The 16,892-nt window shown below is 32.5% G+C and overlaps 1 protein-coding gene across 1 annotated transcript; it reads right to left on the bottom strand.

The window, feature by feature from the left end:
* Nucleotides 1–5,994: 5,994 nt before the first annotated feature.
* Nucleotides 5,995–8,508, bottom strand: LOC149487180 (uncharacterized). Its single transcript, XM_089697456.1, has 2 exons — nt 8,341–8,508; nt 5,995–7,846 (listed from the first exon to the last, which is right to left on the bottom strand). Exons 1-2 carry the CDS (start codon nt 8,350–8,352, stop codon nt 6,437–6,439), a joined length of 1,422 nt encoding a protein of 473 aa, XP_089553582.1. The 5' UTR covers nt 8,353–8,508; the 3' UTR covers nt 5,995–6,436.
* Nucleotides 8,509–16,892: the final 8,384 nt, after the last annotated feature.

Below are 16,892 nucleotides of genomic sequence, written 5' to 3' on the forward strand. Positions count from 1 at the left end.
GTCCAGGGGGCAGTGCCGAAGGAAATGACCGTTCGATAGGTCTTTGTCCTGCCTCGTAACAGATCCAGTTCTCTCTCAACGCTTCCTGAACCGTACGGAAACACATTGCTGGCATTCGATACGCCCATGCGTTACGGCATATTTCATAGTACTTAATCATAGTCTAGAAAACACGCGAGTCATGCGGTACCTAAATCGAATATTATTTTATTCGCTGTTTTACGAAATCACAAAAACTAATAACATCTTGTAGAATTCACGTTTAGTGCACGTGGGTTATAATTGTATTCGTCATGTAATATTTATGTTTTAACTCAACTACTGTCTCTAAACCCGATAAATAGACGACAAGAACTGATAAAGGTACGAAACTATATGTTATGGTTATAAAATCAAATGTTACAATAAAACTATTTTACCGCCTTCAATGTATAAAATCAAGCACAAATTATACTTTCTACAAATTACAATGCATAATCTGAATAACAAGCTTTTACTATCAGGTATCTTTATTGCTACTGTTTCACCTTAGGGAATAAGCATAAGCTTAATTTTATCGATATTATATTTAAGGCGAAATGAGACCCAAAACAGACGTTTCGAGCGCACGGAGAATTAATTTTTTTCTTCAAAAACTTGTGAAAAAAATGGGACGGTTTCTACAAACGGTATGGTACAGCAGCACCGCGACCGGGGCAATTCGAGCAAAGAAGCGACACTGCCGTACCATCATTTTCTTGGAAGCTTTAATTTTTAGTCAGTATAATATTAGCATTTGTCTCTACATAACAAGTCTTTTTGAAATAGAAATAGATATGCCAATGAAGAAAGCGTGTGAGTGTTTGCTATTTAATTTACACATTGTTTGTTTCCTTTACCTGTCAATTAAGGTAACTATTTATTAAACTTTATGATATCTATACACGTGTTTCACATGTACCTTCTGATAAATAATGTTTGAACATTAACCAAAATATAAATTTTTAATATGGTTAGGGAGCCAGGTGCAAATTTGGTTAATTATTTCCTCTCAAGAGATAATTCGTCAGACGCATGAGAGTATAGTATTATAAAGCCTCGTGAACGTCAGCTGGCGCTCGGTTGGGGGGGTGAGCGGTTGTAGCCTCCCACGCACATAGGAAAAAAAATACATTCATTCATTCATTTCCTCTCAGCTAAAAATTTGTCAAATTGTAGCTAACCCAATATCTCAACGAAAAAAAATAGTCAGCTGGTTACAACATGGTGTATTATACGTCAGCTGGTGTCTCGAACATGAAAGTTAAATTTAAAGAAAAATTTATTTTCCGTTATTTCCTCTCAAACAAAAATTTACCTGATGATAGCTTATATGTAACTGTGGATAAATATATATGTCAGCTGGCTGTATCTTGGTGGAAAAACCGTCAGCTGATACGGGAGGCTACAACCGCTCTTCCCCCCAACCGAGCTCCAGCTGACGTTCACGAGGCTTCATAATACTATACTTTGATGCATTTTACTAATTACCGCTTGAGAGGAACTTGGTCATAAAATCTGCTGCTGGCTCCCGGACCAATAGATTTTCGTGTAGGTAAGTAATAAATAAATTGAGCAAGAAAAATCTTAATTCAGATAAAACTCAAAGGACACTTATAAAAATAAATTGCTCGAAAACAACCGAAAGTATTATTTTGTAATGATGTTATTAACTGCTAGGTATAATGAGCTATGAGCATTTTCATATTACCGCTATATATTATGTTCTTTCTTTTATGGTGCAAAGTGAAAAGAAAATTTTAATTGCAATGTCAGGAATCATCATCGTTTCAACATGAAAGACTTCATCGATCGAGATATTTTGATACGATCTAACATAAACTACTGTGCAAACGGATTTTTAATTTAATTGAAACAAAAAAAGTTTCGAAGAGATGGAGGATAGGATAGGAGAGGATAAACATACGTAAGTATGATTAAATAGAGTCATTTCATAAAACTGTTATCTTGAGATTTCATCTTTTACTTGGGTGTAATAAAAAAGAGACAAAATTATCCAACAAAAAATTATATAAAAGTCGAGATATAATATTAAGCATCTAACGAGAAAGACATCATATTATAACGGTACATCTTATATATAAAATTCTCGTGTCACAATGTTAGTCTGCATACTCCTCCGAAACGGGTGGACCGATTCTCATGAAATTTTCTGTGCATATCGGGTAAGTCTGAGAATCGGCCAACATCTATTTTTCATATGTACCACGGGCGAAGCCGGGGCGGGCCGCTAGTATCTATACAAATATTATAAAGAGGAAAGGTTTGATTTTTTGTTTGTTTGTTTGTATGAATTGAATAGGCTCCGAAACTACTTGGCAGATTTGAAAAATTCTTTCACTGTTGGAAAGCTACAACATTTCTGAGTGACATAGGCTAGGTTTTATCCCGGAAATCCCACGGGAACGGGAACTATGCGGGTTTTTTTTTGAAAACGCGGGCGAAGCCGCAGGCGGAATGCTAGTTTGTATATAATTCTATAATTGTAAAAATATTATACTGGCAGATGATCCATGCCATTATTCAACGCCCTCTATAGTGAAAAAGATGCAGTTTTTAATATCATTTTACCTTACTGAGCAAAACTGCCTTTCACATTTATCGATTTAACTGCCTTATAACAGATGGAGCCTTTATAAAATGCAACGCGTGTATTAAATTGATATCTCATAGGGACAGATAATATAATACTAAGCATAATAGGCTGATGCCCTTCATTTTAATGTTTTAAATTAGTAGATCCTATTCTGGCACGTTTTGAAACAGATACAATATTACTTAGTATCGGATATAATTTTAAATTAATTAATCCTACCATATCTACATTGCACAAGTCCTCACTACGAAGGAAACAAACTTGGATACCTATGACCTCACCAATATGCACTGGAAATCAGTAAAAAGCAGTTTTTGTTCTGAATTTTGGCGGAATCTTATAATAGCAATACCTGAGAGCAATACAATAACCATATACAATACATATCATAACATTGTATTAAAATATAAATTATATTTATCATCTACATCAGAATGTGAGACTTTAAACCTCCCTTCACGATTTCTAAAACAATCACCATAAACCTGCATCCAGCGACTCTCAACACATTAGCTAATTTAATGCTGTACAAAATAAATATAGGGCAGAATATTATATAAAGTCCCTTTTCCTCCTTTGGGATGAATTAGATACTTTTAGGTAGTTACCTACGTCTATTTTACAGATCGAATTCACTGGCGGCATTTCATTTAATTCTTTCTTATTTTCTGTAACAAACATAAACTTAGCGGTTATTGCGGTCACACCTTATCCACTGTGCCAAAAACGGTCACGGATTGTTAAGTAAATAATTTAAATGTACATAAGTACTCCATGCTATTCCAAAATAACAATATGGGCCTCCATTCAATTCAGTTAAAATATGCAGGTAATCCACACTGTAGGACTTTACAAGCCTGCTAATTTAAAATACCTAAATCGATAAAAAAATAAAATAATAACCCAAAGGTAGTTTTCTGTAAAAACGTTAGAAATATTTTAGCACATGTTTGCAAATATCAATATAGATTTCGTTACATTAATATTAATTCACCACGCTATACCATAACATTGCGGTATTCGTCAATCGTCATAAGTTTCAATTTCCAATACTATCGCGTGCAAAATATCTATTTATCAATACAATGTGATAAAACCGACGAAATGTGTCATGCTTTGTTTTTAATTAACGTGTGTTCATAACAGACAAATGTGCTTATTCTGTTTATTATTGCTCTAGTAATTAATTATGTGCGTAGGTACTTCCTATTTCATTAAAATAATAGTAAAACTTCAAAATATGGGATATATAGCAATAAATATATAAAGAAATTGAGTCGTTTTTGATAAAAATGCGGCGTTTATAAAATTTAATTTAAAGGAGAATGGGCATTTTACTATGGAAGTTGGGCCTGAACCCTTGAGTTGGACCAATACACATGAGATATTGTTTTTATAATAGATCATAACACATACATAACGGGAAAAATATATATAAAAAAATAATCAACCGGGTTTTTGTACAGTCACATCAAGTTTTATTTCTTTGTGTATAATATTTTTTGCAATAAATAACTGTTATAAGACAATGACAATATCTTTAGGTTACTCCAATTCACTTTCACTTACAAATACGTACTAATCTTAAGCCTTCTAATAAACGAAATACACTAATATTATGTTTTGTAACAGGTACCTATACCGTGTTTATTATAATTCAACGTAGTTAGACGTTTTTTGTGGTTAAACTCAGTCACTCGAGTGACATTTTGATTCATATTTACTTCACTCGAATTAAAAACATCGTTATTGTGCGCAAAATAATAGCCAAATAAATAAAACTTTTTACCTTGACTGTACAAGAATCCGGTTAATTTATTTTTTTATTTTATTTTTTTCATAAGGTATGTGCAATGATCTATCACAAAAACAATATTTCGTGTGTATTGGTCCTAGCCCAAGTTTCAGGCCCAATTTGCCCATTCTCCTTTAAAAAATAAATGTTAAGGCTCTCAAGTCCTCACTTGGAAAAATGGATTTATTTATAATTTGTCTCATAGAGACAGTAACTACTAAGATGTGTTGCTTACATTTGGTATAAATTAGAGTAAAACAATATTTTTATCTTCATAACTTCCTACGAGTAGAAAGGTATTACGAACGACATAACTATTGTCATTACATCCGAACTTAATTATTCATTACCAAATGATTTACACTCTCAAATTGATCAAAACAAAAGTTTCCTTCCCGTCTACAGTCATCATTACCACTATTAGGTAATCCATTCAAACAAATCAAGTTCACATCATTACAACACGTGCAAACATTCTCCTCTCCGTCTGTTACGTATATAAATCAATCTCAATCAAAATAAAAACAAGATTCTATGAAATAACAAGAAAATTACATAATCGGGGAATTCGGAAGTGAACGCATTTTGCCACCGTTCGAGCACCACATAATCCCTCGACCGTGAACGGACATCACTCTTGCTGCTATATATTGAATGTAAACTAAGTCACACACCAATACATGTTAACCATATATTTAAAATTGGTTTCATCCTTTACATGGATTTCATAAGACAGATAGTAAGTGTGTCTTTTAATATCAGTAAAAAGTACTATTTACCGAAATCTAAATAATCCTGAAAGGATAGTTGTATTATAGTACAGGAAAAGTATAACTGGTCATTTTAAAGTTCGAATACATTATACAGATCATTTTAAGAACTATTTTCATAGACAGAAAAGCTGTGCCATAAATCTTTAAGAAAAAGTTCAAGTATTTTTATTAATCTAGGAAGAATAGGAATAACCAATGATAACATGGGAATATGTTTTCATGTTTTCTTTGTTTTATCATTTATCATACTCGTAACGCAAGATTAAGATTTTCTTAAAAGGGATCAGATGAATTTTAAACGTTATTGATAAATCATAATACATTAGTCCTAACTCCTAACACTTTCTATTTCAGATATTCATTATTCGCTGATATACCTAATGGATTAAACAACACACCCAGAATACGTAAAATTACGATTCACGCTATATTATCTAACAACAAATGCAAATGAATAGTTCATTCATTTCCTGTAAGTAAAACAAAACTTCACCATAATGGCAATTAAATTGAATACTAAACAGCCGCTTCAATATTCCGAGCGGTGTAGAATCTTGGCATCAACTCAAAGATAATGTGCAGTTTCAATTTCCCCTACTTTCCTATAAGTGAAACTGTCCATACATACCGGGTGTTGATTACTCAAGCAACGAACAACAATATCATGTTTCCTGGCTTACCGTTATTTATTAATTACTATTAAAATAAAATAAGACGTCTTTTTAACAAAGAACACAAATTGGCATTGCCAGACAGAAGTATATTCATCGGGAAAAATAAATTAAAAACAATTATATTTAACAATGGTTTATTAAAAAACAACAATCTTAAAATATCTAACGATAATAAATAATCTATCTTATCGTATACATTTATTTACAGAAATTCACTTCGCACTCAAACTTCCATGCAAACATTTTCACGTTGGTGTACACAAATTGGTTTATGTGGTTTTTTATCTGATTGGATCACTCAAATTATAGGCTGTTATGCTATAGGTAAACGTGTTCGATATATTATCTAATTAGAAAGTATACCAAATAGCTTATAGCTGACAAACAGCAAGAATTAAAGCGTTCTCTTGTTGATAAATAAGCGGAACGTACGCAAACAAATAAACAAAGATAACTTTAACACTTTCGCCAAACCACATTTTCTTATACACAATCATTACAATACTCACAACGTTCAAGCCTATATACAAAATTATTTTTAAGTGTATTTTCAAACAATTTAATGAACTCTGGGTTTCAATTCTTCACTATATTTGATTGTGTTGTAAGAAGTTTCGCTATAAGCACCGTGGGAGTCTTTTGGTGCTAAATACCTCGTGTTGCTTTGTCCCCCAAAACTATATTTAGGTCCTAGAGAGAAGGAATTTAATGAGCTGTGGCCAGAAATTGGTCCCTTATAAGACACGCTGCCTGATCCGAACCCAGCTGATGGGCCGTGTTTTGATGAAGAAATGTAATACTGAGGGCTAGGAGCAGAAGCGGCATGAACGTTGCTTGAACCATAAGCTGAGGATGGGAAGGTGTAGCTATTTCCATGGGGAGAATGAGCTAATTGACCACTAGCGGAAAAAGCAGACGCAATGGATTCTAAAGAGCCCAAGCCTTCTACTTTGGATGATGGATATGAGTGAGAAACGTATTTAGGGGAAGATCCGCCATGTCCAGCCAGAGAACCACCAAAACTGGCGCCATGACCACCTGAACCTAATGATAAACCACCTGAATGATAGTTACCAAAAGATGGTGCAGCATATGAACCAGAAAAGCCAGCTAAACCATGGCCTTCACCTTGTACGGACGATCCAATATAGGCTGAAGGTTTGAAGGATGACTTGCTCGGTACTGCGTAATTACCTCCATAACCCTTTAAAGCTCCACCGAATGAATGTCCTGAGTTACCAAAAGAATAAGCAGGTGAAGATTGGACGGATTCTCCTAAAGATTGTCCCTCACTGATAGAATGTCCGGAATTTGGAGAAGCATAGTTCAAGGAAGCTTGAACCTGACCCTGAGATTCAGGAGAAAACAGAACTGGACCAGTGCTATATGAACCAAGTCCTTTGGTGCCTGCAGCGTAAGATGGACCGCCAGGGTGAGCTTGTTCGCCAAGAGTATACTGCTGTTGTTGCTGTGGGTTGAACGCAAATTGTGGGAAGGCGTATTCCTGACCACCTTGTCCGCTTTGGCCTCCAAACTGATAAATAGCTCCGTGGCCCGCTGGTGATTGCAAGGAAAGTTGCCCGGAATTAATTCCATGTGATAGTTGACTCATCAATTGTGCGAGATCGTTTGAAACGATGCCACCGTGGGATGGTTGAAGAGTAATCGGGGCAAGTTGGATGGTACCGTGACCGCTGGCTGGGAGTCCTTCAGATGGTATTTGGTACGAAGCTCCTGATATTTGATTTGCGTAGCTGTGCTGAGGTTTTGCACCACCAATGCTGTATCCTGCTCCAATGCTGATGGAACTGGCGTCTTCGTGCCCCTGTGCAGGCGACTGCTGGTACCCGTGGCTTGATTGGCCTGATGAATGATATCCTAATGCTGCCTCTCTTTTATCTTTGGGGTCTTCATGTTTCGTCTTTATAGCCCATGTTTTTGATATACACAGAAGTGTTACGAATGCGACCTGAAATAACAAAACTATATTTTAGTGAAATTACTATTATGTATTTAAAAAGTAAATCCTAGATGTTAAGACTCATTTTGTAAACATTTTACTTTCGTTAATGCTAATAATGTAATGCGGCGGGAATCCAAAACAGGTTTTTCAACCACACATAAAAATAACCGACCCGCATGTACTGATCAAGATTATAGCAGCTATTATAAATTTCATTTCACTTTTACCACTTTTACTTTAAAAACATCTATGCAGGTGCAATCAATATGCAATTATTGTATGAAAACGTTATTGTTCTATACACCTATATCGATCGACTTTTTATAAAAAAGATGCTTTCTATTATTCTACTGTTTTTGAGAATAATAATAAAAAAATATTTATAATATTCTAAATTATAATCACAAAATTGTTCTTATCGAATGCAATATTTAAAAATCCGTGGTAACCGTTTAATCCAAACAATGCACTTAATAACTCCTCACAAAACACGCACTCACCGTGAATTTCATTTTGAATGCTTATTAGAATGATCAACACGTTGTTAAACTAAACCACTATTCTAATGTTTGAACACAAACACAAAACACAGATCGAACGGCTGACTGTTACAGCCGCCGAATTTGAAATGTGATGTCGCAGAAGTATCACCGAATTTATAAGACGGCGAGCGTTGGCCGCGCTAGCACCCGCTGTAACGCGTCGAGGGTAAAAGTGTATCGAGGACCCTTTCACTGAACTAGCTGAAAGAATGGGAGCGAGCATCGGGCTTCCGAGCCCAACAATGAGGTAATACTTTGAGGCCGGAAGCGTTACATCATCCGATCACGGTTGATGCCTTCATTGGCTGACGTACATCTCACTGTGAACGGGAACAGTGATGTCTAGTCATCTGGATAAGGACTTGATGCTAAGAATTGTATTCTTAAGCATACAAGCAGTGTCCGTTTTTGAATGATTATTTTTTGTCAATGGTTTTTATATCAAAATGCAAAAGCTTCGTTCTAAATTTTTAGTTTTTCAGGATAATGAAATAAAATACATATATTCTGTATAATTTATATAATTTCTAAACTATGTTATATATAGCTGTTATAATTGCCCATTAGAATAATATTATGCCAATGATTTTGTATTGTATAATGGAGTTATTGTTGGTGTATCGAATAAATAAATAAAATTAACTTAACGTAGGTTTTAATAATTTCATTACCATAATAATATGTAAACTTAATTAAACATTTAAACAATGAAATCTATAGTAAAATATAACGTTATATATAACCTGTTTTATGACTATGTAGGTACAATATTTTATTCTATTAATTATAAAGCTGAAGAGTTTGTTTGTTAGACGAAAGTTAAATTTAAGTATTATAGTGCACGCTATGGCACGTGCACGGTGCACCGAGTAAATTACATTTATTAATCACAAAACCAACACATTATCTACTATTAGAAGAGCAGTATCGGGAAAAAATTTCTGGCCCTTGGGGCAGGTGAAGTTGCGCAGGTAGGTAGGTAAGTAATCTAGTTTAATTCCATAATTCAAAATAAAAATAGGTGTTAACAATCTCTAAGTTACCTTTTAGTTAAATATACGTATAATTATTAAAATCACTACAGTAATTTTGTCGCTAAAGACTTACACTTCAAGAAATCTCTATCTTACTAAATAATTATTTATATGTAAATTAAAACCATGTATCTCTTTTAGTATAGAATCTACAAACTATAAGACTCACTTTTCAATGTGTGCTGAATTTGCAAGATGCACTTTCATTTGGTGACTGTTGACTTCACAGCACGTGTGCTGCAAGGTAATGACATTGCCAGTAATCAATAAGGAGATTTCACATATATGGATAATTATCTTTGAGTAGAGATTATAATCAATTTATCATGATGTACTTGATATAACATTATATGAACGTGGTTGGAGGAGTGATACACGAAGCGTCTCTTATATTGCCACTACTACATATACATATTACCGTCTCTATAATAGTTTTCAGAACTTAAAAAAGACCTGCTTACGTGTATGTAAAAGTACTTGCACTATTCTTAATATGTAGTAGATATGGTGGTTTTCAACCTTCAAAAAAAGAGACAATTTAGAGATCAGTCACAGGTAACAAACAGACAAATAGGTAAGTTATAAGTTAATGTTAAATTCAAAGACAGCATCAATACATGGATTCGTTTACATCATCATTGCCTCTTCCTGCTTTCCATTTAACCTTTACAATGGGGTGGAACCGCATAGGAAAGGCAGGTTTATAAATTCTAATCGTGCATAATATCCGACGCAAAGTGAACGCTACGCGCCGATATTTCCTTCGAATGAAAAACATATCATCATACACAATACACATTATTTTTGCAATATGTGGAATGTATAAAAAAGTTAAAGGGATAAATATTAAATACAGACAAATCATTTCACTCCGTCCTGTTTAACTCGTAACAATTCTCTGCCAAATGACCTGACTATATTTTTACTAGGTACTTTTAGATTGTTTCGATACCATGCCCTATTATATCATTCTATTGTATCTGATAATAATAATATTTTAAAAGCTATATGCCTACAGTTAAGCTTGAAATAGTTGGAAAATTTATCAGAAACATGTAAACTTAGAAAGTTATGGGCATGTTTTTAAAGGACGAAGAAATTTCAATGAGTGATTATTATACCTAACCTCTACGCAGATGTAGTTAGCTCGAAAAATAAAGACTCCCAAAAAGAATTCTTATAACTTTATTGGTTCATTTGGAACATTTTTATTTACCGTGCAAAATGTTAGGGTATTGTTCGAGTGGCTAATCGTATAGGAGCTACCAACGTTGACAAGAGAGCATTTTAGTGTAGTTGGTTCTTTGATATACTGTTCCTCTTGCTATTTCGGTTAGAGTCCGGGCTGTCTGGCTGGTCGCAGTGGTTGCGTTTATTAGTGTGCATCTTATCTGCACAGGAAAATATCCTTAATTTAAAGTCATTTTTTAACGCGTAATTTTTAATCTTTTGCCTTTAGATAGATCCATGAGTAATAATTTTTTTTTATTGCAAGACGTTTTTTTCATTGTTAAATAGGTGCCAGACGCAATTTTTTATTACAAAATCATTAAAATGTCATCGAAATAAGTGAAATTCCATCAACATGAGTCCCCGTGAAGGATATACTATGTATAATATTCATTTTACTATTTACACACCTATTTAACAACGAAAAAAACGTCTTGCAATAACAAATTTATGTCTGATGGATCTATCTAAAGGCAAAAGATTAAAAATTACGCGTTAATAAATGACTTTAAATTACGGATATTTTCCTGTGCGCACTAATAAACGCAACCACTACCGCCAGCCAGACAGCGCGGACTCTAACCGAAGTAGAAAGAGAAACAGTAGCCTATATCAAAAACCCAACTATACTAAAATGACTTTTTTTAAAACGTTAATAGCTCCCGTACCATAAAGTCTAGACAATACTAGGTACTATGATATAACGCTATTGTCTATTGATCAAATTCCAAAATCGTGCCATAAAGTGAAGTCCCGTGTCCCCTAGTGGGGTAAGGGGCAGATGCATTATTCATACATCTGTTTCACTGATCGATTTTCTTTAGGGACAAGTAGGTGATCAGCCTTCTGTGTCCTGCCAGACCGAGACATTTTTTTTTTCTTCGTCTCCACCGGGAATCGAACCCAGGACCCCTCGGTTCTACGCTCACGCGTCAACCACTGTACCAAGGAGGCGGTCAAAAAAAAAAATCGTGCCATAACATTACAAAATTCATTATCACAACAAAGGCATCGTGACAAAAATTCACCTGCTTTATTGTGATTTGTGAGCAATTTCCATTGAATTTCTTGACGCTTTTTTACGTTTAATATTTTGTTGGTCATTAACCTTTCCTTACATAAAAATTATTTAATAGCTTTAACTTTAGTAGGTTACATACTTAGATTACCGGGGCAAATCACGGTCATTAAACTTAACATATTATATTCATTTAAAAATTAATTTGTGTAGGTACTGTGGTATTAGTTATCCAATATAGAAATAAAAATTATATCATTATGATTGATCGAGTCGTTGATTAAGTAATATTAATTAAATTAATCAATATTTCGTCGTAAAATTAAAAACGTGATACTCAATATTTATTAGATATGTATAATATTTTGGTGCATCCTTTCTAATTCTATTACCTAACTAAAAACGTGTATAATATCCAAAATGTTAAGTCAATTATCTAATAATAATTATAATGGACATAACCCGGTTAAATGGAAATATATCTTTCTTCCGATCAAAAATGTTACAATCACGATAAAAACAACATTTATAATTAAACGAGGTGTTTATGATAATCGCGAATGATAATACAATACAACATGCCTTACTGTTATTAACTTACAGATATGCGCGGAGTAATTATAAATAAACAATGTAAAATATATTATGTGCCTGTAATTAGTTTTATATCAGAACAAATATTAATTTAACTAGTATCGTTGTTATGATTAAAGGGATTACTTAATTAAGGAACTTACTTAATCCTATTTGATGAAATAATATTTTATTGAATTTGCCTAAAACAGGTTTTTTTTTCTGAAAGATTAAAATCAGACCAGTCTTATTTCATATCTAAGATGTTACGAACTTATTCGTATGCTGGGAATAATGGTCATTGTGATCGTGAACTTATGCAAAAAAGCTCTCCAAATAACCAAATACGTTTACCTACACAAACACGCCCGAAGGCAATCAGTCAAAGCTTGAAGTGGATGCTCTACAATTTATCAATTATCTTCACACAGAAACAAAAGCGAGCAATTTTCTTGTATCACTGACAAAACTAGAACATCCTATCCAAATTACTCAGCTCTTACATAACGACTAACGAGTATAATACGACTAAATCTCAAAGTCATGGGATATTTAGTAAATATTTTCACCTTTATGGATGTTGCGACTCGTCTGATTCATATATTATGATTCACACCCACCCTTGAGAAAGCGGAATCTTTTTTCTTTTCTCATACATTCTGACGTACTTGTGAATTTTTATATCATAAATTGTAAAGAATGCATCCATCATGTTCTTGTTTTATACCTACAGGTTTTATTTTTGTTATATTGTATTAGTCAGTGAATGACGATAAGTTGTAAGTAATTAAAACAAATTCTTTGCAACTTTAATATTATCTATGTAGGTACCTACACGCACATTGTAAAAAAAAGAAGTTTAATAAGTGATACAAACATGATACAAACGATGAAGAAATTATATGACTATCTAATGACAAAGGATAATTAATAGAGATTGACTAGGTACCTAGTTCCGTTTATGACATTACACATTCGTACACGATCAAAGTTGAAGTAATTTTATAATAATTAATTATACATATACTCAACACCTTGTTACAATTTTATAATGGAGTTATTCACGCATGACCGACTTTCTAAGTCTAGCTTATGCTTTTTAAAAGTGTAAAAATATATCGCAAAAAATTAGCAAACACTTAGTTACTGCAAAAATTTTGTAAAATACGGAAATTTGCAACCAACAATCAATTTTATCTAAAAACTGCAATGTGCGTGTTATAGTATTTTTTGAAATATTGATATTGACTGCTTTAATTCGATTAAATTTTAGTGATATCAAATCAAATCAAATTTTTTTAATTTATCGATGAAACTTTAATTAGCAGTGGTCTAAGGCAGTGGTAGTAAAAACTTAATTGATTTACTTTTACTAATCTGTATACGCCTTTTTACAATAGTGAATGCGAAATCTATAGGCGTAAAACTACAAAACATAGAGATTATTAGTTTCGATGATTTCCGATAAAAAAATCTACTAAGTATTATATAAAATGGATACATATCATACAAAATGGATCATTTGTAGCGGCCTGTAAAGATTAATCTTAAGTAGAGCAAATATTTAATCTATCGGCTCTATACCCCTCGAGCGAAGGGATTCACCTTTTTTTTATTATAATGTTATACCTACCTTTTATTTAAATAATATAACATTACATAAAAAAGCTTTTTCTTGATATGCAATACCGATAAGTCCATAATGAACCAACGAAACCAATATGAAAATTAGATGATATTTAGATATTCATTATAAACTTTCACTTAATTTTATTATAACATAGTGTCTCTGAAATGAAATAGAAACGACTATCCGTTTTGCATCTACACTTCCGCAATTTGAGGTAATGGAAGCTCTATTAGTTTTTAACTTTTTGCTTCAATTTTCTTCAACAAACATTACATCACTCTAAGCGAATTTATTACAGTGGACAGTTAAATTTTAAGATTATCTTAACCATGTCTTGACCGCAATAAAGTTGTTATTGTTTACCTTTTATATTTGAGAACGAAATAATGACATAATGAGTGATAACTAGGATGGAAAGAGATTATCTTAGGTAGATAATTAATATAAAAGTACCTTTCTCTTGTTTACGGAAACAGATATAAATAATGAAGGTTTTTTGGGATGAATGACATGACTGGAATAGAAGGCAATGGCTTCTAAGTTACACCAATCTTTCTAAAGCTATGGTAATTTGAATACGTACACGTAATAGCTGTAGGTACGTAGTAGAATTACGTGTATGTAATTTAAAAATCATCATGATTACTAGCTTGCCAAATGCCGTTGCTCTATTTACAAAACAATCTTTTTAAAAACGAGAAAGTAATCGATATTTTAAATGCGATATAATGTTTGCAATAACAACACATAAATACTATCCTTCTAAGTATAATCCAAACATTTATTATGATTAAAACACGCGTATAAATAATGTAAGTACGGTCTATATCAGCTATTACCTATATACCTAACATAAAACAAAATTATTATTTATATATTCCATTCAGACACGAATTGTATGCTTACTAATAATTATTTACACATATTATAAGAAAACGTTTTTTATTTATTCTAAATAACATGTTTATAATTTACTGTTTAATAACATTGTATTGCACAACTAAAGATATCTAGTTCCGCTTTGTAGATTAGGCAGCTTTTATTATGTGATCTTTCTAATTTCGGAAATCCTCGCCATTTTTAAATCTCTAGTCGTATTTAGTTACCATAATATTATATGAATAATATTCCATTACTATCTTGACTACCTTATTATAGGAAGTGATTATGTTTAAATTTTCATCAAAATATCAATAGAATTTATTTCAAATAAATTAAGGTACGTACCTACTAAATAATAGATTTTAAACGGAATGATCGGAGCAGTGAAGTAAAAATATTGGAGTTGATTATATATTAATTATCTGTAATATCAGCACACACCACTTATCACCGCACCTATATGGACGCGCGTTTTTTTCGCGCCAAATTTATTTTTTTAACTGGAACCACAGATAATATAATACTATTACTGGAACAGAAAAATTTAAAGTAAAAAAAAAACTCTCCAGCGGAGCGGAATAGCGGATAATATAATCTGTTCTGAAATCCATAAAAATGTTGCCTTACGCAACTCGTATAACTTGCGTATAACTTAAAATATCTTAGTAAAATATATCTAATTTTTTATACTTATAGATATGATAAAACAAAAAATAATTTTATGATCTATTAAAAACATAAACATAGCATATCGAAAAATTAACCCTCAGGCAGTAAATGAGGTAAAACTTTGTTCTAGATACACGAGCGACGAAATCTAGTTTTGATACGCATCTCTTGTTCGTTTTGCAGCTACTCTGACCACTTTTACTCTCAAGCGCCGCGCCGCGCCGTTGTGGCGCGCACGTGGTTTTATTTTACTATTGTTTTCTTACTATTTAATTTATCTTTATAATCCGACCACGTGAGCGGAAACTTTTCTTTAGCGCTCAGTGTGTGACGATTGGCACGTATAGAAACTGCTAAATGTTTGTATGTTTCATGTATGTTTACAATTTCATCATTTTGTCAATATTTAAGTACATAGTACCCAGTTAAGTAATATAAAATGAGTTTTCGAATATATGATTTAATTATACTATTATATAGCGCATGTTGATGTATTAACTTTTAACGATAGAATTAATAAGTGCGAGCACGAATAGATGGAATATTTTCGTAACACGATTGAGCGTGATTGATATATTTGAAATACATAGTTAAGTACTCACTTTGTATTTATATTACATAAAATTAAGAATTGTAAGTAAAGTGTATTGTAATAAGATTGTAATCATTATTAAAAAGCTATTAAATTATTTGTTTCCGTGTCAGAAGGCAAAATTTTTTTACTCAAGTAGACAATATTAAATCTTACATTTCTAGAGCAAATTAAAACACATCCGGTTTGAGAACACAAGGTAATTTCACTAGCAGAAATAAAAAAAAACTCTCATAATAAATTTCTAACGTATATGGACATTGGGAACACAAAAATTCCTTCGTTATATAAGAAATGTAACGTTATGTCACTGCTCATTATTTATGCGAATGTCTTGTTGATTGCTGTGTACAGCAATATTTTAATAAGATTCCACTTTTTTATAAGGCACATAAATATTAATTTTAATTATCCACTTATCAGAGTAATTATTATTTAATTAAAATTATATTTTTAGTATTTTATACAGTAGTTTGTTTTGTTATTGCGAAGTCTTTATCGATTAAATATTATTTATATGTACTGATGTAAAAAATTAATATTCGTATATGTAACTATTTAGAAGAAAAATTTTGAGTGCTAATCAAAAAAATAATAATCTGTATAATCTAAGATCTGTATAATATGGAAATTGGGACGATATAAATATTAAAAAGTTCGCTCGCGTCGCACAAAACTTTATCTCTATGTATAATCTATTTGGATTTTGCGAATTTCACCATCTTTTTTAGAAAAAGCTTTTTTATAATATCAGAAAATAAAACAACAACAAATGATTGAGCACTTTATTCAATTAAGACGGCATGTTTTGGAGATAACCAAGGGGGTACTTCGTTATGGGATCGTGTTAGCTTCAAAAGTATGGGCCGACATAGCCGGGGG

Source organism: Colias philodice, chromosome 7 (genome assembly GCF_061535455.1).
Source record: "Colias philodice isolate Cphi_HAF_F1 chromosome 7, ilColPhil1 Martin Lab GWU primary, whole genome shotgun sequence".
Taxonomy (NCBI): Eukaryota; Metazoa; Arthropoda; class Insecta; order Lepidoptera; family Pieridae; genus Colias; species Colias philodice.